Source organism: Brassica rapa, chromosome A03, assembly GCF_000309985.2.
Source record: "Brassica rapa cultivar Chiifu-401-42 chromosome A03, CAAS_Brap_v3.01, whole genome shotgun sequence".
NCBI classification, from domain to species: Eukaryota; Viridiplantae; Streptophyta; class Magnoliopsida; order Brassicales; family Brassicaceae; genus Brassica; species Brassica rapa.
This window is the reverse complement of record NC_024797.2, coordinates 34406073-34428820: the sequence shown is the minus strand read 5'-3', so window position 1 is coordinate 34428820 and position 22748 is coordinate 34406073. Positions and strand designations below refer to the sequence as shown.

Here is a 22748-nt window from a genome sequence, read left to right as displayed (position 1 = left end):
TAAATCCGTGGTGTGGACAGTCTCGCTGGAAGAACCTAAATCTAATCCACGAATCTTTGAAAGACTCTCCAGCCTTCTGCGAGAATGTGGAAATTTTGTTTCGAAGTTCATCAGCGCACGCCTCATCGAAGAAGTTTCGTAAGAAACCATTCTTGATGTCAGCCCAGGATGTTAAGGATCCTGTGGGTTGCTGCCTAAGCCAGTGCATCGCTTCTCCATTCAGCGTGTATCTGAAGAGCTTGCACAGCAGGTAATCTTCGGGGACTCCTTCCATCCGAATAGCAGCGATTAAATCCTCGAACCGTTCTAGATGGTCCATAGGATGCTCGTGCGGTAACCCAGAGTAGGGTATCTGCGAGAAGAGAGTGTAGTATTGAGGCTTCAGCTCGAAATTCTGCTTCTGCATCTCCGGAAGTCGAATAGCTGATCTGTTGGAAAAGTACTCATCTGGGCGATTGTAGTCGGCCAGTGGTTTCGATCGAGCGTCCTCGTCTACAGGTTGAGCAGTTCCTGTAGCATCAGCATCAGCGATTACAGTCCCCTGAGCGTCTATTTTCTGACCTTTTGCATTACGCAAATGACCGTCCTGGTCATACAGGTTTCCGTTCTCCTCATGTGTTAAAATAATAATGTTTACCATTTTTGAAGACACGGTCGACGTACGCAGTGTAATATCGATCGTTGTCGAACGATTAGGATCGATCGACGATGAAGGTCTGGTGTCGGTCGATGGTTGATTGTGAGTATCGATCGACGAAGAAGTTGTTGCGTCAAGTGATGTGGAACGTTGACCTCTACGGATGGTGCGTTCCAAATGAGCAGGATCGTCTGAGAACAGCAAGTCTTTCTCCTTGTTGCTTCTAGTACCGCTGGGCATGCACTTGAAAAGACAAGAAAAAGATTATGTTAGAAAGGGGGTAGAGAAAAGAATAAGAATCAATAAAACTAAATCTAATGGCGATCAAAGCTCCCCGGCAACGGCGCCAAATTTGATACCACTCAAATTACCCTAAGGAGTGTTACTCTCATCAAAAGAGGTTCAGATGTAGTACTTAGGGATCGAATCCACAAGGAGCTAGGGTACAAGTAAATCTAGTGTTTATTAATTCTAAGAGTTGTCTATGTTTAAATGAAATAGCAATAGTAACAAGTGAAGTAAATAGTAAATGTAACTTGGTTGGAAATGATATTAGATGCAGGACCACTATTCAGGTGTTGGAGATTATAATATCTATAGATGCCTATTTAATGCATGCATGATATGTTAGAGCTCAACTGCTTAACTCAGTGATGAGCTGTCGCATGTTTCACTGGTTAACAAACTAGATCTCGTGTCTCAACGGTTAGTATGTTGACAACGAAAGAGTGTCGATCGATGGTCCTATAGGGACGTCGTCCGATACACATTTACCTACGTCGACCGTTAGTCAGTTGAGGACATCGATCGACGGGTTCTAGCCAGGCCTATGCGCGAGTATGATATGCCCTATTAAGATACTAAATTGGTGGTTAGCCCTCTCTAGCAGTCCTAATATTATAGATAGATGTCAGGATGGGATAACAAGGGTGCTTGAGTATGCAATCCTATGATCATGTTCTAGTTAGCAAGGCTAAAACAAGCAATGAATACAAATCTATCATGAATATCACAACAAGGCAGATCTATAGTTTGGGGCTAATCCCACAAACCTATCTGAACCCTGGATCTAATAAATAAACTACTCAGGCATAGCAAAGCAATTCATGACAATGAAGAAATGGGAATTCATAGTATAGATGAAAAGAAATGAAAACAAGGAGTTCCAATCACAAGTGATCTTCTCTCCAAAACTCTCTCTCTCTCCCTCTCAAAGTAAAACTATAGCAAAAATCTCTCCTCTGCCGTCAAAACACTTAGGCAGTATATAATCTACTAGGTTAAAAACTCGTCAGGGCATTTTCGTAATTTGGCTTGGACTTGGGCTTCAAGTCCGCTGGATCCATAATGTCGCATGTCCAATATCTCGACATCGATCGATGGTACTTGTGTACATTGATCGATATTAATCTTCATTTATCAAGGCATCTCATGGTGTCGATCGACAGCACTGGATGCGCATCGATCGATTGTTCTTCCTCTCGTCGACCTCTACATGGTCAGCTCAGATGATATGTCCTTTAAGCTCCAAAATGCTCCAAAGTCATAGCTTTACTCCAAAATGCACCTGAACCTGAAAACATACCTAGAAGAGTAGAAAACATAGATATATATATATATATATAGTAAAACACCTATATACCATGGATGAAAACGGGTCAAATCCAAGATATATCATCTTCAATAAGTCTTCTCGAATTAGCTAGAAATATTAATAAATATGATTATTGGTAACTTCATAATTATCACTATTTAAGTTATGAATTTCATTCAGGAGCCCCAATATCGAATAATATACATGAATGATCAACAAGAAAATGTTAAAAGTCTTTCCTATTTTAGAGAAAATGAAAGTTTATTAAACATTGACGTTGAAGACTTCCACGGGAGTCTTCTAGAACCAATCAAACTTCTGACACAATTCAGTCAACTGAAAAACTAACAAGTTTAACCTAGAAAACTTATCGGGAAGTCTTCTCTGGTATTTTCAAGATTTTTTTTTTAAAAAGTATGCCAATATTTACAAAGGAAAACTTCCAAAGAAGTATGATATAGAGTAGACTTCTCTCGATGGAAGTCTTCTCACTGTCGTTGAAAGTTGTCTCAGGTTAATTTTGAAATTGAAAAATAAAACTTAAATATTTAATTTTAACTAGAAGACTTCCATGGAAGTCTTGGGGCAGAAGTCGTCTTTAAAAAACACACTGAAAGTCAATTGTAAAATGAACTTCTGCATTGACCAAAGACTTCTGTGTAAGTTTTCTAGTTGGAGAAGACTTACACTAAAGTGTTCTAGCGAATAGATCTGGAAAAAAATTCAAAAATCATTCTTAGATCCAATGAGGTTCATGTTTAACTTTTCCAAGTACACATGAGTTCTTAATGAAAATTACTCACTCGTTCTTGAATCATGAACTTGAATAACTCTAATAAACTTAAAAATTTTAAAATCAAAAAGTTATGATTTTGAGATGAAATAAGAGAGGAAGTGAAAGGATATGGTTTGTGTGTGTAAGAAAAAAGAATATGAAGAAGTAGATGTTTATTTTAAGTGCATTTAGAGCTTAAAATTGGTTGTTCATGGTGGTTGATGTATTGATGATAATGGCAATGTTGTAAATAAAAGAGGAAAATAAGGATGATTGAGTAAAACAAGTATTTTTGAAAAAAAAAATAATGATATTTTTGTGAATAATCCGAATTTCTGGGGTGAATAGAGCAAATGAAAGTTCCAAAAAAAGTCATGGGTTAGTTTTGTGTTTGACTTTAAATTTTGAGTCGTTTTTGCAAAAAGTCCTTTTTATTTGTTTAATAAATATTTTACATATTTCACAGAATACTCTACAAAAGTACACTTTCTTAAATAACATAAAAGACTAAATTATTTGTTCCACTCGTTTTGTACCATAAATATTTTTCATATTCGGTAAAATAACCAGCAAAAAAAAGTAATTTTTTTTTATAAGAAAAAGTTACAATTTAAACTTTTAGATATTTATTTATGTGAAATAGTTAGAATTTATTTAACACTGTAATCTTGTAATTGCATATATTTATGAAATTTATCGATGATTAGCCATCTTTAGAGATTATTTTTGTTTTGAGACTTGTTTTTGGTAAGCTACCATTTTATTTCCTTCTGTTTCTATGTCTTTTCAATATAGAAGAAGAAATGGTCTTTTGCTAGTAATCTCTCCAGGGCCAAAATTTTTCTTGTCTCAGCAAAGTTCATTGCATAGGCAAACAAACAAACACATTCCTCATCTGCCCCTTCCAATAAAACAATACAACATGTTACCAAATATTTGGTTACTTTTGAAAACAGGAGTAACATGCACCGATAAACTTCATACAATCGGAATATGATTCAAAAAATTAAATTCATAATTAGCCATAAAAGATCAGTCTTTGAAAACAGAAGATACCATTTTGAATGCTTTATTCTCTTTAACTTTACAACTTCAACCCGCATCTAAAATTCATACCTTGATTATTTATCTAGAGTTACAGACTACAAAATATTTATTTGATTTGTTACATACGCAAACATTAACTTAAACATGTAAAGATTTATTTGGGAGAATCTCTTGCGCACGATAAAAGGGATTGACATCCTTTGTTGTTTAAGTCGAACTCTAGGAAGTCAATTTTTTTATTTTTCTTAGAGTTTCGAGGAAGTTTACCTTACAATCCCTTTCTACACATCTGTTTGATCCAAGAATGGTGTTTACGCTGAAATATTTGTTGAATCAATACAATAAAAGAATTTAAAAATGCTGATTAGATTCTTTGAGGTTTAAGAGAAATCTTGAAAGAATCAAATGAGAAATGAACATGAAAAAGAGTATAAAAGAGATCATATTGATTATAGATTACATTACAAAGGTGTTTGAAGTGTAAAGTGAACCTATGAATCAATTAGATCTCTATATGAAAATGTCTCAAGTCTAAGAAATGGAGAAAGAGATCCTTAATCAAGAGAAAGATCTCCTTATTTATACAAAGATGAAGCCTAGGGCTTCCTAGCAATATGGGTCTAGTTCAATGTCTAATGGGTCTTGAGGAGGATGTAAATTCATCTCCAACAGTAAGTCCCCCAAGTTCGTAGAGAGAGATGGAATCGATCTCTGCGAAGTTTACGAATAAGGTTTATTAGACAATGAACTAGACATACTCATACCTATGGCGGTTTAGGCGAGTTTATTTCGAACTTGTGCCTAGTAAAAAGCGAGTTTGCTTTAAATTTGTGCTTAGCGAAAGACGAGTTTACTTGACTCATGCTAAGATAGAGGCGAGTTTACTGAGAACTCGTGCCTAGTAGAAGGAGAGCTTCTGTAAACTCATGCCTAGCCAAAGATGAGTTTTTGTAAACTCGTGTCTAACAATAAGCGAGACGACCGCAAACTCGTGCCTAACAAAAAGCAAGTTCAATTTAAACTTGTGCCTAAAATACAAGTTTACCGAAATATTGCCGACCCGAAGTCTCATGTTGAGATCGTGTGTGCCGAGCAAGTTGTTGGTGTGTACGAGTCGTCAGGCTATGATAATTGTTGTCAAGAGAAACGTGCTGTGAGTTGCGAGGTCCGGTGATGAGCTCGTGATTGGCGACGATGAAGTCAGCAGGAGTTGTGCGGACCGTGATCACGTCAGCTAGAGCTTGTACCAGAGTCTGAGCTTGTCATATGTCTGCCTCACAATTGATTCTGTCTCACAAAGAAAGATATGATGATTATTTTATCCAAAAGAGATAATTAAATTTTTGTGTAATGGATAAGCAAGCGATGGTTTAGCTCATGTTAATGCTCGGCTGTGGCATATGATGCTAGTAATTTATCAATCACTAATCATTATGCACAGGTTGCAAACAACAAAGAAATCAACGGCAATTATCTCATAAAGGTTATAAGATACTTATCTTTTGAGGTGAAGAAGAAACAAGTGTCCAAGGTTGCTAAGCTTTGATTTACACAGAACCTTGCTTTATGAAGAGGCTTGTAGTAACCATTATAGATACGGATGAACTATGATGAAACTGTGTGTTACGAATTGATCCTCTCACAACGTTGCGGCAATCATAGCGTGCCCCGCCAAGATCGTTGGTTTGCTTCGTATTTGATGGCACAACACACGGACATAAGGACAGCGTGATCTATTAGATGTCCCACATCGTTTAATGATATGATCTTTGGGCAATATATATATGTGTATGGGCAATCCTCCACTCTTGAGCTAGCTTTTGGGTGTGAGTTAGGCCCATCACTAATATGGTATCAGAGCCTATGGTTAAGCCCAGCAGATAATTTCCCATATAAATAGTTGTCTACCTATGTAGCCTATAAAAATGGCCCATCTTGCTGTGGTATTTCCGAGATGTTGGACTTGGGCTGTTTCGGATTGGACCGTTTCCCATCCACATCTCGAGAGGGGCTATTAGATGTCCCACATCGTTTAATGACGTGATCTTTGGGCAATATATATATGTGTATGGGCAATCCTCCACTCTTGAGCTAGCTTTTGGGTGTGAGTTAGGCCCATCACTAATATGGTATCAGAGCCTATGGTTAAGCCCAACAGATGATTTCCCATATAAATAGTTGTCTACCTATGTAGTCTATAAAAATGGCCCATCTTGCTGTGGTATTTCCGAGATGTTGGACTTGGGCTGTTTCCGATTGGACCGTTTCCCATCCACATCTCGAGAGGGGCTATTAGATGTCCCACATCGTTTAATGATGTGATCTTTGGGCAATATATATATGTGTATGGGCAATCCTCCACTCTTGAGCTAGTTTTTGAGTGTGAGTTAGACACATCACTAATCTGACAGCAAAGAAGCCAACTCATTCTCTACATCAAAGCGTGTGAAGCTCTTGAGAATCATTGACATGTTAACGATCTCGAATCTTTTAACTTTTAGTTAGAGATCAGTGAGCGTTGAAGGAGCAGGTTGTTTGATCGAAACGTCTTGTCTCTATTGCGCCAAGGTCGAGATCATCGAGAACTCTAGTATAACGGCGACGGAGATCAAACTCTGAGATGAGTCGAGATCGTGTTCTTGCCGAAGTTGCTGCTGATGCGGAATAAACGACGAGATGAAGAGAAGCTTGGCAACTCGACCCGCCGAAGACACGTCCCGTGGTACAAACAAGAGCACTGTGATGTCCCCAAGGTGCGATGCTCTCCGCTAAGAAGGTGTCAGGTGCTGACGTGACCACCCTTCTTAATGTTCTTCTTCAAGTCGTTGAGATTTTGTGATGTAGAGGCAAGAGCTTGAAGCTAAGCTCTTTACTTCCAAGTGTACTCAAGCACCAGTTAAGACACGTCTTGTGACAGACATCAAGCATGGACCTGCTAAACTCAACTCGAGCAAGCTTGTGAAAGACGCACCGTTGGTGGAGGTCTCGACATGACAAATAACAGAGCTCATGTCGTAAACAGCACCCTCAGAAGCAATTTGGAGCTCTGTTAGGCTTTAACCTCCTTCTGAAGTTTGGTGATATATTTGAAGCGCGAGGGTGACGTCATGACCCTCCGTTCTGTCACCGATCGAACCCTCGTGAGGAGGTGCCGCCGTGATGAGATGATTGACTGTTCCTCACGGCCACAACCAGAAATCTTCGAAGTTGACGAGTTCGTGATCCTCACGGCTTTGAAGTTCGTTGGTCCGAAGATGTTGAGCTGACCCACTCGCTTGATGTTCGGTGAAGGCAGGAGATGGAGATCGCAGACCACTTCTCCCCGAAAGCTCCTCGTTCGTTTCGAAGTCAGATAAGCGGTTGCCACCGTGAAGAGACGACAAAGTGACGAGATGATTTGGTTTATCGTTACGGCTTTCTTCACGGACTGGAAAGAAGCTCGAGCAGTGATTGAACTCGACGTGGTGGTGGAGAAGCGAATTGACGAGTTTTTCATCCATGAAGACGAGATGCCCAGATCGGAATTGACGAGTTCGTCACCAAAGAAACGAGACTCAACCATCGCGAGATCGCCATCGCCGCTCCGAGCCATCTCCGTAAGCCGAAGGACCAGATGACGAGCTCTCTGAGAATCAAAAGAAAAGCTTTCACCTTGGTTCAAGAAAGCTTCAAACTGTCCCCTCACGTGTATTGGTGAAGAAACAAGACGACATTTTTGATTTTTTTTTTTTTTTTTTTTTTACTAGATCTAAAATTTTCCCAAGTTCTCCTTAGCCCCTTCCTTTTAGCCCCAACTGTTTGATCCAAGAATCGTGTTTATGCTGAAATGTTTGTTGAATCAATACAATAAAAAAAATCTAAAAATGCTGATTAGATTCTTTAAGGCTTAAGAGAAATCTTGAAAGAATCAAATGAGAAATAAACATGAAAACGAGTATAAAAGAGATCATATTGATTATAGATTACATTAAAAAGGTGTTTGAAGTGTAAAGTGAACCTATGAATCAATTAGATTTCTATATGAAAGTGTCTCAAGTCTAAGAAATGGAGAAAGAGATCCTTAATCAAGAGAAAGATCTACTTATTTATACAAAGATGAAGCCTAAAACTTCCTAGCAATATAGGTCTAGTTCAATGTCAAATAGACCTTGAGGAGGATGTAAATCCATCCCCAACAACATCCTCATGTTTGGATTGTCTTCTTCTTAGTTCTATACATCCATTTTTTACCTCCCACTACCTCAACATTTTCTTCTACCCTCCCCCTCCCCCCAACCTCGCGGTCCTCACCGTCCCCATCCCCAGCATTAATCAAGACCTACTGCTAGTGATGAAGCTCAATGTTTCCTAGAAAACATATTCATGGAGACTTTCAATGTTTCCTAGAAAACATATTCATTGAGACTTTCTTCATGATCAACATACATGGATATCTTTTCAGACTCTTGCTCCTTTCCCTCCGTATATGGGGACCATTTATCCACCACCATTTTAAAATCCTCTATATTCCATATTTCTCCTCAGCATTTTAGCTCAAGTAAGTGGATTTTGAACCCAAATCATTTTGTGGTGTACCCTCTGCTGCCATACTTTGTTACGATAATGAGAATCTTATCCACATGAGGTGCTGTAGAAAGGAAAAAACCTACCAGAAATTCCTTCCGAAGAAGACGGCGCCAATATGCAAGGTTGATCGAAGTCAAAGCTGAAATCCTAGAAATCCTTCTAGCAAATATTTTCGCTCAAAAAAAAAAAGAAAAAAAAAAGTTTCGTTCACCTTAGCAAAACTCTGCGTTCTAGTGCATGTGGTCCGTAGCTTCAAACGTAAATGACATTCGGCTTTATATAATGAGTGTTTTACACTCTGGGTCAGTTTTTGAGATTATATAACACTGTAGGTATATTTAAGCTACTGAGGTAGTTTCTGAGGATGGAAAGACTACTATGTCCCGAACCAACTTCAACACTCACCCAACTAAATTATTTCTTCCTTTGTCACTCGTGGTGACTTGTCATGAAAATTAAAATTATATCTTCACTTTATTGCTTTAAATTACAGCCACATAAACTAAATATCCTTTTATCTTTACTCATTTTTTCTATCATATCAATAGATTCAAATGTGGAGGTTTCTTCCCCATCATTTCGTCGAATTCACCGACACCAATCTCGTCGGACCTTTACATAAAATCAGTGATGAAGGTCGTAGTTGAGGTTTGGAGGTCGAGCATAACGTTGCTGATGACAAACTCACCTCGGCTCAACGACAATGGAAACATGGGTTTGTGGGTTCATGCGTTCGACTTTCATGTTGTCTCTCACCTAGTGTTAAAATTAGGAAATTATAAGAAAACTTGTTTTTTTTCTTGTCTTTTGAGTATAATCGGCTAATCTATACAACATTTGTAAGTTTTTTGAGGTAAAATCGTAAAGAAATGTAGATTTCATGAAAAATCAATGGCGGCTCCGCGATGTAATTGCAGAAATCGTAGGAAACCCTAACTTCAAGATGACGATTTTATTACAAAATTGCCACACATAATTTTTTTTACAATTAAGCAAAACGAGCAAACGCGTGATCGAACCCGTACTAGAGAGACTTATAATGATTCACATAAACATTATATTATGTTAGTTATAACTTTTTAAATTAAACATTACATATAGTTCTATTTTAAATAAAACAGTATATATACGTATTGCATTTGGGTAGTACTTGAAATGATGTTGTTTGTCTAAAAATCAAACAACAAAAACGCATGGTAAGTGTTCAATAAAATGCATGGATACAATATGAACTTCATCTTTGAAGTGTACATGTGGTTGATGACAAACTCACCTCGGCTCAATGACAATGGAAACATGGGTTTGTGGGTTCATGCGTTCGACTTTCATGTTGTCTCTCACCTAGTGTTAAAATTAAGAAATTATAAGAAAACTTGTTTTTTTTCTTGTCTTTTGAGTATAATCGGCTAATCTATACAACATTTGTAAGTTTTTGAGGTAAAATCGTAAAGAAATGTAGATTTCATGAAAAATCAATGGCGGCTCCGCGATGTAATTGCAGAAATCGTAGGAAACCCTAACTTCAAGATGACGATTTTATTACAAAATTGCCACACATAATTTTTTTTACAATTAAGCAAAACGAGCAAACGCGTGATCGAACCCGTACTAGAAAGACTTATAATGATTCACATAAACATTATATTATGTTAGTTATAACTTTTTAAATTAAACATTACATATAGTTCTATTTTAAATAAAACAGTATATATACGTATTGCATTTGCGTAGTACTTGAAATGATGTTGTTTGTCTAAAAATCAAACAACAAAAACGCATGGTAAGTGTTCAATAAAATGCATGGATACAATATGAACTTCATCTTTGAAGTGTACATGTGGTTGATGACGAACTCACCTCGGCTCAATGACAATGGAAACATGGGTTTGTGGGTTCATGCGTTCGACTTTCATGTTGTCTCTCACCTAGTGTTAAAATTAAGAAATTATAAGAAAACTTGTTTTTTTTTCTTGTCTTTTGAGTATAATCGGCTAATCTATACAACATTTGTAAGTTTTTGAGGTAAAATCGTAAAGAAATGTAGATTTCATGAAAAATCAATGGCGGCTCCGCGATGTAATTGCAGAAATCGTAGGAAACCCTAACTTCAAGATGACGATTTTATTACAAAATTGCCACACATAATTTTTTTTACAATTAAGCAAAACGAGCAAACGCGTGATCGAACCCGTACTAGAGAGACTTATAATGATTCACATAAACATTATATTATGTTAGTTATAACTTTTTAAATTAAACATTACATATAGTTCTATTTTAAATAAAACAATATATATACATATTGCATTTGCGTAGTACTTGAAATGATGTTGTTTGTCTAAAAATCAAACAACAAAAACGCATGGTAACTGTTCAATAAAATGCATGGATACAATATGAACTTCATCTTTGAAGTGTACATGTGTACCTTTCTTCAATAAACTTGTAACAATCACTTGCTCGAAATCGTTGTGACTTTCTATGAGAGAACAAATGTCACATATAGCTATCATATATAAATTCTGAGTTTTTAAGATGATATTGAGCAATGATTTGTAGATTTATAGATGTGTGTTTCAATTATGTACACTAATTTTTATGCAAAAAAAAGAAGCCATGTACACTAATGACATCTACACTTATTTATATATCGACATGTACACCAGTCTATAGACCAAAGTCCAAAGATTAACTAGTCATCCTTAATGTAATCTTAATCCATACATTACAGAATTTATGCTAATCTCAAATTCCAAAACGAAAATGAAAGAACAGTATTTTCTCAACTCATATCTACAATTTTGTCTTTCAATATTTGTAAGATCTCTTTTTGCAATTAATATTTCATAATTTAATGAGTTTTAACACTTGTTTTACTTCATTTAAATCACTTTAGAATGTATTTAAATATTTTTAATACATATATGTGTTTATTTGCATATGACAAGGGCTAAAGTACATTTTCTGAAAGTTTGGGAAGAATCAGAAAGAAAATCTGCAGATTAGAAAACATTTGGGGTAAAGTCACAATTAACCACAAGTCGAGGGACCATTTGTGAAATTATGAAGAAGTTGGGTCAGACAGATGAATCGATCCCCGTAACCCAGATTGTTCGATCTATGTTCCGAGACAGTCGTGACGGAGCACGAAACCAGCGGAGCTGAGCACGAAACCAGCGGAGCTGAGCACGGCGACGTAGTAGACGTACGGCTTGGACAGTGCTCTCACGGTGGCTTGGGCTTTGATTTTCGGTGGAGAGATTCAACGGCGAACGGAGACTCGCGACGATGAACTGCGACGGAGAGACGGCCACAGCTGTCTTCGTGTTGCAGAGGAGCACAATCCCGGCGAGAGGAGATCATGGTGTGGTGGTCAGAATCAAGCTAAGCCGTGGGTTGAAGTGAGCAGATAAGGTCACGATTCAACAGAGGGCATGGCAACTTTATGGTCTCCTTTTTTCTCTGTGGATATTAAAATTCCAGAAGGAACCGATGATGATGATGATAGAAAACAATTTTTTTTTATCGATGTGAAAATTAAAAAAAAGTTGTTTTTTTTTTTTACGTCAAAAAAAAGTTGTTTTATACAACTATGATTTTAATAATTAAAATTTATTTTCTTGTTAGAAAGGAGAAGGGCAGGATTGAAATTTTACATTTCCTCTCTATGTGCAAAGAGTTAATAGAAGTGTTTGAGGAGAAGAAACTGACCTATAGTAAAATATTAAAGAGGAAAAGTGTTCTTGAGTGTAATACTTTCATATAAATGATATGGTAGAATCTCACTATACACAGACAAATGGCAAGTACACTGAACACGAGATGTCCGTTTTTATATTTTATCATAAACTTTTTTTGTCCATACACAGAGGCAATCAAAACCTTTGACTACTATAGATGTGTAACGTTAATCTTATCGTATGAACAGACATGGTTGAATCTAATTATATAAGAAAGTATTACACTCAGGGACACTTTTCCTCTTTAATTGCCTCTGTGTATGGACAAAAAATGTTTTGATTGCCTCTGTGTATGGACAAAAAATGTTACACTAATTATATAAAAAAGTATTACAATCTAATTATATAAGAAAGTATTACACTCAGCTATAGTAGTCAAAGGTTTTGATTGCCTCTGTGTATGGACAAAAAATGTTTATGATCAAATATAAAAAAAAACATCTCGTGTTCAGTGTACTTGCCATTTGTCTGTGTATTGTGAGATTCTACCATGCCATTTATATTATGAAAGACCTTTCTTCTCGCTCTTATAAATGTGACTCTTCTCCTCTCCATTTACACAACACTTAATGAAAAAGACAGCCTACTTCTAACGTTATTTCTCTTTTTCTTGTTTCTTTCAAATATTAAACATCTATTCATTTCGACTTGAGATGGAATACATCACAGAGCTCTCTTTCAATGGAAAGAAAACCGAAGATAACCCTTTGACACTCTTTGGTTCGACTGTCATAAATAATCAACAAAACCAAATACCTCAAGAGTTTGTATGGCCGGACGATAAGAAACCCTCTGCTAACATTCCGATCCTCCAGATCCCCCTCATCGACCTCGCCGGTGTCCTCTCCGGCGACCAGTTTTTGGTCTCGGAGGCAACAAGACTCGTGGCAGAAGGGGCAAAACAACATGGTTTCTTCCTGGTCACCAACCATGGAGTCGATGAGGGACTCATGTCTAGTGCATGTACACTAATGGACAGATTCTTTAAGTCACCGACTTGTGAGAAACAGAAGGCTCAGAGGAACCATGACGAAAGCTGGGGTTACACTAGTAGCTTTGTAGGAAAATTCAAGAAGAATCTCCCCTGGAAGGAAATGCTGTCATTTAGGTTCTCCCCACAGGAGAAGAGCGAGAATCATTCTGAAATCGTTAAAGACTTCATTATTAAGAAAATGGGACAGGGATACAACGATTTTGGGTACATAATAGACACTTTCTTTTTATTTGTTTTTACTACTTCGTTTACGTTTTTATGTTATGTAGTGATTTTTATACGTAAACAAAACGATACTTGTTCCATGTATATATGCAGGAGTGTTTATCAAGAATACGCGGAGGCCATGAGCAATCTCTCACTAAGGATCATGGAACTTCTTGCAATGAGTCTTGGAATCAAAAGGAGCCATTTTGTAGATTTTTTCGAAGACAACGAATCCATATTGAGATTGAATTACTACCCAAAGTGCAAGCAACCGAATGATGTATTAGGGTCAGGACCACATTGCGATCCAACCTCTCTAACAATACTTCAACAAGACCACAGTGGTCTTCAAGTTTTCGTGGACAACCAGTGGCAATCAATCCCTTATAACCCTCAAGCGTTGGTGGTTAACATTGGCGACACTTTCAGGGTAACTTCTCCTTCCCCCTTTAAGTTTAGTGAATACTTTTACCAAAAAGAAAAATTTCAGTGAATACTAATAAGACAGCAAACTTAAACAATTGTTTTTTTGGGATATTTGATCATAAAAACAAATTTAAACAATTTTGTTTAATTGCCCGGGGTGTTTGATGATAGGCTCTAACCAATGGAAGATACAAGAGTTGCTTGCATCGAGCGGTAGTAAATAGCCAAACCGAAAGAAAGACACTTGTATTCTTCCTATCTCCGAAAATGGACAAAGTGGTGAAGCCACCAGAAGAATTAAAAGGCGAAAGAGCGTATCCTGATTTTACATGGTCTTTGCTTCATGAGTTCGTAATGAAACATTATAGAACAGACGAGAACACGCTTAAAGAGTTCACAAAATGGCTTAAAACCAGAAGAATTTTCTTATGAAGAATCGTGGCAATTAAAAAAAAAAATTGAACTGTTGAAAGTGACCTTATATGTTTTTTTTTTTATATATAAAGATGTTAGACAATCTCCCATGGTTGTTTTTATTGAGCATATGTACTATAAATAAATAAAGAGTGAGAAAGAGAGACAAACTCAGTATGAGAGGAAAAATATTACAAGAATCATATTGAATAATACTATATTTTATTCAACGTGTCATATAACTGACCTATTTAAAGACTGAATAGAACGATTTACATAGATCGATTCAAGAACACATAGGTTGATGGAGGGTACGAACAAGATATCAGCTCGATCTAGGGTTTTCGATTGAAAACTCTAAAGACTTGCTTCTGAAGATGAATTTAATTTCATTATATAAAACTCTTAAACCGTCATTAAAATCCTTAACCTAAATAGAAAAGGCAAAACACAAACCCTAAGTAAAAAGGAAATAACAAAAGGAAAGTTTTCGTTGAAGTAACTGCTGCATCAGGTCCCCTGGGGTGAAGAGGATTCGTCTGCGAATTTTGAGGGACGTCCGGCGGAAAATATCGGGACAGGTACTTGAATTTCGGATATCAGAAGTAGTGATATCCGAAAGAAGGCGTAGTTGATAGGCATCGTCATTTATACGTTCGAGAACTTCCACCGGGCCGATCTTCTTTGCCTTGAGTTTATCATATGCATGAGCCGGCATACGGTCACGATTCAAAACCACCCAGACAAGGTCGCCTACGTCAATGACAAGCCGTCGACGATGTGCATCAGCGGCAGTTTTATACTTTGACACCGCAGCTTCGAAATTGGCTTTAGTTTGAACATGCGTCTCCACAAGCTGTTCCATGAATGTCTCTGCATCTCCATGAAGACGCTGGCGGTCGGGTAAGGTAGATAGATCAGTAGGCGCACGAGGAACCAAACTGTAAACAATTTGAAACGGACTGAAGTGAGTACTACGGTTAACAGCATGGTTATTAGAAAACTCTGCTTGAGTCAACTTTGAATCCCAACATTTGATTGAAGTTCCCACCAGGCTGCGCAAAATATTACCAAGCGAACAATTAGTAACTTCGGTCTGTCCATCGGTCTAAGGATGATAAGCAGAACTCATATCGAGGCTTGTATTCAGTAATTTCCATAAGGAGCACCAAAAATGTCCAAGAAAACGTGAATCTCTATCTGACACAATCGACAATGGTAACCCGTGCAAGCGATAGATCTCGCAGAAAAATAATGTAGCGACCTGGACAGCATCGGTGGTACGCTTACAAGGTATAAAATGGACCATCTTGGAGAAATGATCGACAACAAAAAAATTGAATCGAATCCGTTTTGAGTTCGTGGTAAACCTATCACAAAACCCATACTAATATCAGTCCACGGCTGTGTCGGTATAGGTAATGGAAGATATAAGCCTGCGTTTGAAGCTTGACCTTTAGAGGTTTGACAAATCACACAACGCTCCACAAATCGTTCAACATCCCGGCAAAGAGAAGGCCAAAAGTACAACGCTGAGAGCAATTGTAGCGTGCGATCTCGCCCGATGTGACCCTCGTTGTGAAGTTCTGAAATAAGTTGTAAACGAAGACTGCAGTCCGGTATAGATAATCGGTTTTCGTGAAAGAGGATTCCATCTTGTAAAGCATAGGTCGTTGAAGATCCTGCTAACGGGGCAGTCCATATCGAACCAAAGAATGGGTCGGAAGGATACATGTCTGCGAAAGTGCTAAACCCTGGAACGGACACATGAAGAACTGCGAGTAAAGTGAAGCAAGCGAGCCTCTCGATTGAGGGAGACCGATCTGAGTCAGTTTATCTAGTATTTTAGGAAATGTTCGGGATAGATTCACGTATTCCCGGTCTTTTTGATATAAATTAGCGCTTTTGTGGTACGGGTGGTTGTGTCGTCAGCTTAGGACATCTGCAACTCGATTACTAATGTTACGGCCATATCTTGATGTTACATGCTGGTCTTGGTTTGCATCGTTGTTCTCTGCTACTTGCTCTTGTTCACCAGCGTCTAAGGCTTCTTCTTCTTCATTATTGTTTTGCTCATCATGGTGTTGGTGATCTTGATGCTCATCACCATCTCCTTCTTCTGTAACATCGATATGAGAAAGCTTGAATGATCCTGGTTCTTCGTCCACGTTTGTTGATAGTGTACACCAATCCCAACTTTTCTTCTCGTCAAAGATTACATCTCTACTAACAACTATCTTCTTCACGACCAGATCATAGAGCATGTAAGCTTTTGAGCCAGGCTCTGTGCCTAGGTTGATCACTATCCTTGATCGATCATCCAGCTTCTTAAGATGAGGACCGTTGATTTTTGCGAAAGCTACACATCCAAAGACCCTTAGATGCTCAATGTTCGGTTTCTTAACATACAAGCCTTCGTATGGAGTCTTGTTTTCCAAAGCCTTTGTAGCAATGCGGTTTATGAGATACGTTGACGTACTGCTTCTCCCCATAGCTGATTAGGTATCTTCATAGCTTTCATCAAACTTCTAGTCATCTCCATTAGTGTTCTATTTCGTCTCTTGACCACACCGTTTTGTTGCAGTGTATACGGTGCGGTGAGATGTCTAATTACACTGTTTTCTTCACAAAAACGAATGAACTCAAAAGATGTGAACTCTCCTCCTCTATCAGTGTAAAAAGTCTTGAGTTGTAGCTTCGTCTGATTCTCCACGTACTCCTTGAAATTTTTGAACCGATCGAACGCTTCACTATTCCCTCTTAGCAGCATCGTGCAAATATATCTTGAGTAATCATCAATTAAGACAAATACATATCTATTGGTTGCTGGTGTTGATGGTGATATCGGACCGCACATGTAACACCCCCAAACCGTCCTAGGCATAGGTCGACCCACCGGCCAACAATCAAACAAGAACATGACCGATGGACGACCCCCACCAAGGGTTAGAGATGAAAGGCTAACCGGCCAGCCAACAATCAAACAAGAACATGACTGACGTCCAACCCAACACCATGGTTCGGAAGCGCTACATGACGAGTTAACGGGAAATCCGGCCAAGGTCACAAGAAGTGCAATCCGTGACTAGGCCAGTCTACCCACTAACATGTCCCGTCATATTCAGGCCTAAGGCTTTTCAACCCGTACCAGAACCTAACGTTCTGTTAGCTGGACTAGCTAATATCAGTAACAACAAGTTATTTTACACAAAATATTCCTTTATTTATCATATGTGATTCATGTTCGCAAACACAACATATTATACAAGTAGTGGCAAGCCAAACGAGTAAAAGTACATACTTATATTCTGAACAACGTCTTTAGCAAAAAGATGCAAACTCTACACCAGCCGGCCTAACTCCCCGCGACTTCTACAGGCTGACTCGGTCTACTGGTCACCTGAAAGCAACAACGAGTGAGGAGTGAGTAATCTAGTATTACTCAGCGAGTTACAATCCCCAACTAACAAATACAGCCCCTCGCAATCCCACCCCAAACAATCTAAAGCGAGAGATTCACCTAATAGCACAATTCAATAACAATAAGCAATATCGAAAATACGCAGCAGATAATAATAGCTAGATAGTTAACGATATGAAATCATAACCGCTAATGACTTGCTACCACTCAATCTAGGGTTCAACAACCCTCTACACCCTCTACACTATAACTAGGGCCCTTTGTGACTTAGTGTTCCTCCTCTATCCTCGGTAATATCCTATCTCCCTACCACAAAGGCCAGAAGAAGGAACTTTCAACCGAACGCGGCCCAGAGTACAGTCGGGTCACCGCGCGACAGCCCCAGTACAGTCGGGCCACTGCCGGTCACTACCCCGTCCGTGTAACCACTCAGCCATGGGTCATCGTCTCTCTGAGTGTTCTCGATCCAGCGAATAAAGGGTTTCCTTAAACACGCTGGGTACGAGGTCGAGGAAACACTAATCCACCTCAAACATGCCTAGCATTGTGGGTTACACAAATGCTATATGGACAATACATGACTAATACTAAACCCGGTAAAATAACACAAGGTTACTAGTATTAATCGCAAATTAACACAATCAATATATTCCAGAATCTAGCCTAAAGACTAATTCCTGAATACCTAACTATCCACAACTTAGCGATATCATCTAAGCATTCCGCATTCCCTAACTAACCTAACCATTACCATGCTACTACGATTCTCAAGCAATAACAAGCATGCTATCAACTCATGGAGATGGTCATGTTGGTCGTGACCGAACTCTGCATCTCCTTACACGTTCATACTACTGGCCAACCTTGCGTCGCGATGTTGAAAGATTTGTGGAAAGGTGTGTAGTGTGCCAACGTTCGAAGGGTCATGCCACCAATGCTGGCCTTTATTTGCCTCTTCCTATCCCTACTCAGCCTTGGAGTGATATCAATATGGATTTTGTTATGGGACTTCCTCGCACTCAAAAAGGCTTCGACTCTATATTTGTGGTGGTCGATTGTTTCTCCAAAATGGTGCACTTCATCCCTTGTAAGAAGACGACGGACCCACTTCAGGATGCCGTTCTGTTATTCTGTGAAGTTTATTGTCTCCATGGCTTGCCCACATCTATCATTTCAGACCGAGATTCTCGTTTCTTAGGTTACTTTTGGCGTTCCCTTTGGAAGATATTAGGCACCAGCCTTGATATGAGTTCAGCTTACCATCCCCAAACTGATGGTCAAACTGAAGTCACTAACCGTTCCTTGGGAAATTTGCTCCGTTGCCTTGTGGGTGACTCCATCAAATCATGGGATTCAAAAATTCCCCAAGAAGAATTTGCTCACAACCACGCTTTGAATAGGAGTTCAGGTTTTAGTCATTTTCAGGTAGTTTATGGCATGATCCCGCGTGGACCTCTCGATCTTACTGTCTTGCCTGATCTCACTAGACGCCATTGTGTTGCTGCTGACTTTATCGGCGATACTAATGCTGTCCATGACCAAGTGGTCTCCAACTTACAAACGTCTGCGGCTACCTACAAGAATGCGGCTGATGCTCATCGTCGTCGTGTTGTATTTGAAGTGGGAGATCAAGTGTGTGTAGGATGCCGGCTCATTCTTACAATAAGCTAAAAGCTAAGAAGATCGGTCCTCTTGAAGTTCTTGAACGTATCAACGACAACGCCTATCGTCTTCAACTGCCTTCTCATATCACGACATCAGATGTTTTCAACGTTTGCTATTTATCACGCTATGTTTCTCCTGATCCGTTGCCTGATTCGGGGTCGAATCTTTCTAACCCCGGGGACCTAATGTAGCATCTTGATAGCTTTCCCGCCAAGCAACATTCTCGTTAAGATTTGAATTTCCTTTTTGTTTTGTGTTTTGATTTTCCTTTGTGTTCTTAGTTTCCTATTTCTATAAGGGAAAGTTATCATCAACCGACCCTAAGACCGTATATAAAGGCATCGATATGTAATTATATTACTTAGTTTTTGAAAGATAATAAACTAGGGTTTTCTCTAAAGCATTGCATTGATTCGATTCTGTCATCAATACGAGAGCCTTGTATCGAATTTGATTAAATTCTTCGATCCAAGAAGTCAGGTCTCTAAAGGTTAACCTAAATCTTTAAATTTGAGCTGAGTTACCGTTGATACGCTGCGCCAGAAGCAAACACAAAACACAGAAAAAAATCAGAAATGTATCTTAGGTCGGATTCTAAATAGTAGACTCCAAACTAAGTTCAAGCCAAAAACCTCATATTTATAGCTTCAGCTCCACAATATTCATATGAACCAAACTACATAAAAATCTGATTAGAACGAGAAATATGCATTACTATGATTTCAGTATTTCAGACTTAAAAGTTAAACCATAAGAGTCATTATCTGAGGCAATTTACCAAAACGGCTCTGAAAAAATACCTTAATCCTGATTTGTCAGAATCTGCGTGAATTGAGTACCTGCTGAACATAATTGGCGTGCATAACAACGAGGATGCAGAACAAAGTGATGGCAACGAAGAGAAACATATACTCTAGGAAAGCCCTAACCCTAGGCTTTAAGATTTGTGAGAACCTCTCCTGAACCCTGATAAACGTCTGCTCCGGATCCATCTTCGATCTAATATGCACTTCTTCTTCCTCTTCTTAAAATTGTCCGCTTCGACGAAAGGAGGGCGTTGACATCGGATTCGATTTGCTCCGCAGTGAGGACTATGATCGCTGATTGCTTTTCTTCAGAAGAATATCAAACCCACGCAAGTGAAGATTAAAGGAAAGATTGAAAGCACTGCGAAGGAATTGTCTACTTTTATTTTTCGTCTTCTGAGAGGCAATGGCGAGTTTTGTTGAGAGTAGAATCTTGGCTCACGAGGGCGAGGGTTCGAACTTCCTGAATATTTTTTTTTGTTTTTAACGTCTTGTCTTTTACGAGACATCATCTTTCTTGTCCCTATTTGGCAATAAGCAATCTCAAATAAACTCAAGAAAAACACACTAAATATATTTATTTTTAATTTGGAAATTATGTGAATTATATAAAACTAGATTTGGACCCGTTCCTTGCACAGTTTCTTTGATATTTAATTTGAAATGATATATTATTTAAAAACTTAACTATTTTTTATATAATTTATAGATAGTTCAATTTTATTTAAACTAAAAATAATATTAACGGTATGTTTAATTAAAACATATAGAAAAAATTGCTGTAAATCCTCCATCTTGTTTTTAGGGTTTAAAACAAACTAAAAGAAACACAATTCACAATAGGTAATGTTACACAACAACGGAATTAAAATATAAATTAAGCATAAGAATGTGATTTTCTGAAGATTCTCACATGTTTTACTTTAAATTTGTTAACATCATTCTTTGCGTTTGTTTTTACAATTCTTATCCACAAAATTGATTAAATACAAATAAATTTAAATTGAAATATTAAGTTTAGTAAAATAAAAAATCTATAATATGTAGTATATTTATCTTTATGTGTTTATGAATCTTTGAAACTGTAAATTTTAAAATTAAAAAGGGTTTTTTGCAGATTTGACTCAAAACATAAAGTCAAACACAAAACTAACATCTCCTTCTTTTTTAGTTTTGTTTTGTTCTATTCACCCCCACATGTTCACATTATTTACGAAAATGCCATTAATTTTTATTTATTTTTTCGAAAATGGTTTTTTTACTCTCTCAACCTCATCATCTTCAAGTATTTACAAGATTGCCATTGCCATCAATACCCCAACCACCATGAACAACCAATTTGAAGCTCTTAATGCACCTAAAATCGATTTACACTCTCTCTTTCTCACTTGTTATGAACTAAAAACAACATCTCTTTCACTTTGCCTCCATATTCATCCAAAAAACTAAAGCTTGTGATTCAAATTTTTTTAAGGTTGATAGAGCCATTCAAGCATACTATTCTTGGTGGGTTAATTTCGTTTGAGATTCTGGATGGTTGGAGAAGACTCTGTGTGCTAAGGAACTCATCTCACTAGTTTAAGGTATGAATTTGAAATTTTTTCAAGATATGTTCGCGTACATGACTTACCGGTAAGTAGTCTTGCTGTAGAAGACTTACGGGTAAGTCTTCTGGTCAAACGGACAACTTACTTATAAGTTGTCATCTTTGTTTGTTAAAAAAAAATCTAGAGAATACACTAGACGAAGTCGTCTAGGATAAACGAGTTAGTTTTGCATTTGACCGAATTGTGTCAGATATTTGACTTTTCCTGGATGACTTACCAGTAAGTCGTCTCTGGGTAAACAAAAATTTCAATATTTTAATAAAGCTAGACGACTTATCTGTAAGTCGTCTCAGGTTACTTTTGGAATTAGAAAATAAAACTTAAATATTTAACTTTTCCCAGACGACTTACGCGGAAGTCGTCAAATCAGGCGACTTACTTGAAAGTCGTCCAGATTTATTTCCTAGATTCTGGTCAAACCTTGCTTATCTCAGACGACTTTCTCGTACGTCGTCTACTTGGACGACTCTCAAGTAAATCGTCTGGGTAAAATTAAATATTTAAGTTTCTTTTTCGAATTGCAAACTAACCTGAGAAGACTTACAAATAAGTCGTCTAGCTTTAATAAAATATTGAAATTTTTGTTTACCCAGAGACGACTTATTGGTAAGTCGTCTAGGAAAAGTGAAATATCTGAGACAATTCGGTCAAATGTAAAACTAACCCGTTTATCCTAGACGACTTACTTGTAAGTCCTCAAAAGTTTTTTTTTTAACAAACAAAGTTGGATGACTTACAAGTAAGTCGTCCTATTTAAAATTCAATTGCAAAAATGACCTGTTTGGACGACTTACTGTTAAGTCTTCCAGACGACTTACTGGTATGTCGTCTGCGTCAATGTTTAGTAAA

General features: G+C 37.9%; 1 protein-coding gene and 1 long non-coding RNA gene across 2 annotated transcripts; one reads left to right on the top strand and one right to left on the bottom strand.

Moving 5' to 3' along the window:
- Positions 1-4000: 4000 nt before the first annotated feature.
- On the bottom strand, positions 4001-5276 carry LOC103849292. Its single transcript, XR_629390.3, has 2 exons — positions 5099-5276; positions 4001-4764 (listed from the first exon to the last, which is right to left on the bottom strand). It is a non-coding gene; the product is annotated as an uncharacterized LOC103849292 (long non-coding RNA).
- A 7501-nt stretch (positions 5277-12777) lies between these two features.
- LOC103849293 (gibberellin 20 oxidase 4) lies at positions 12778-20237 on the top strand. Its single transcript, XM_009126090.2, has 3 exons — positions 12778-13557; positions 13672-13990; positions 14158-20237. The coding sequence occupies exons 1-3, from the start codon at positions 13013-13015 to the stop codon at positions 14416-14418; spliced, it is 1125 nt and encodes a 374-aa protein (XP_009124338.1). The 5' UTR covers positions 12778-13012; the 3' UTR covers positions 14419-20237.
- Positions 20238-22748: the final 2511 nt, after the last annotated feature.

What these genes read in the sequence shown, in the direction of transcription:
- LOC103849293 (XM_009126090.2), top strand. Translation starts at nt 13,013, where the DNA reads ATGGAATACATCACAGAGCTCTCTTTCAATGGAAAGAAAACCGAAGAT. An exon ending in CAGGGATACAACGATTTTGG is followed by an intron (nt 13,558 to 13,671) that starts GTACATAATAGA and finishes GTATATATGCAG; the next exon opens with GAGTGTTTATCAAGAATACG. An exon ending in ACATTGGCGACACTTTCAGG is followed by an intron (nt 13,991 to 14,157) that starts GTAACTTCTCCT and finishes GTTTGATGATAG; the next exon opens with GCTCTAACCAATGGAAGATA.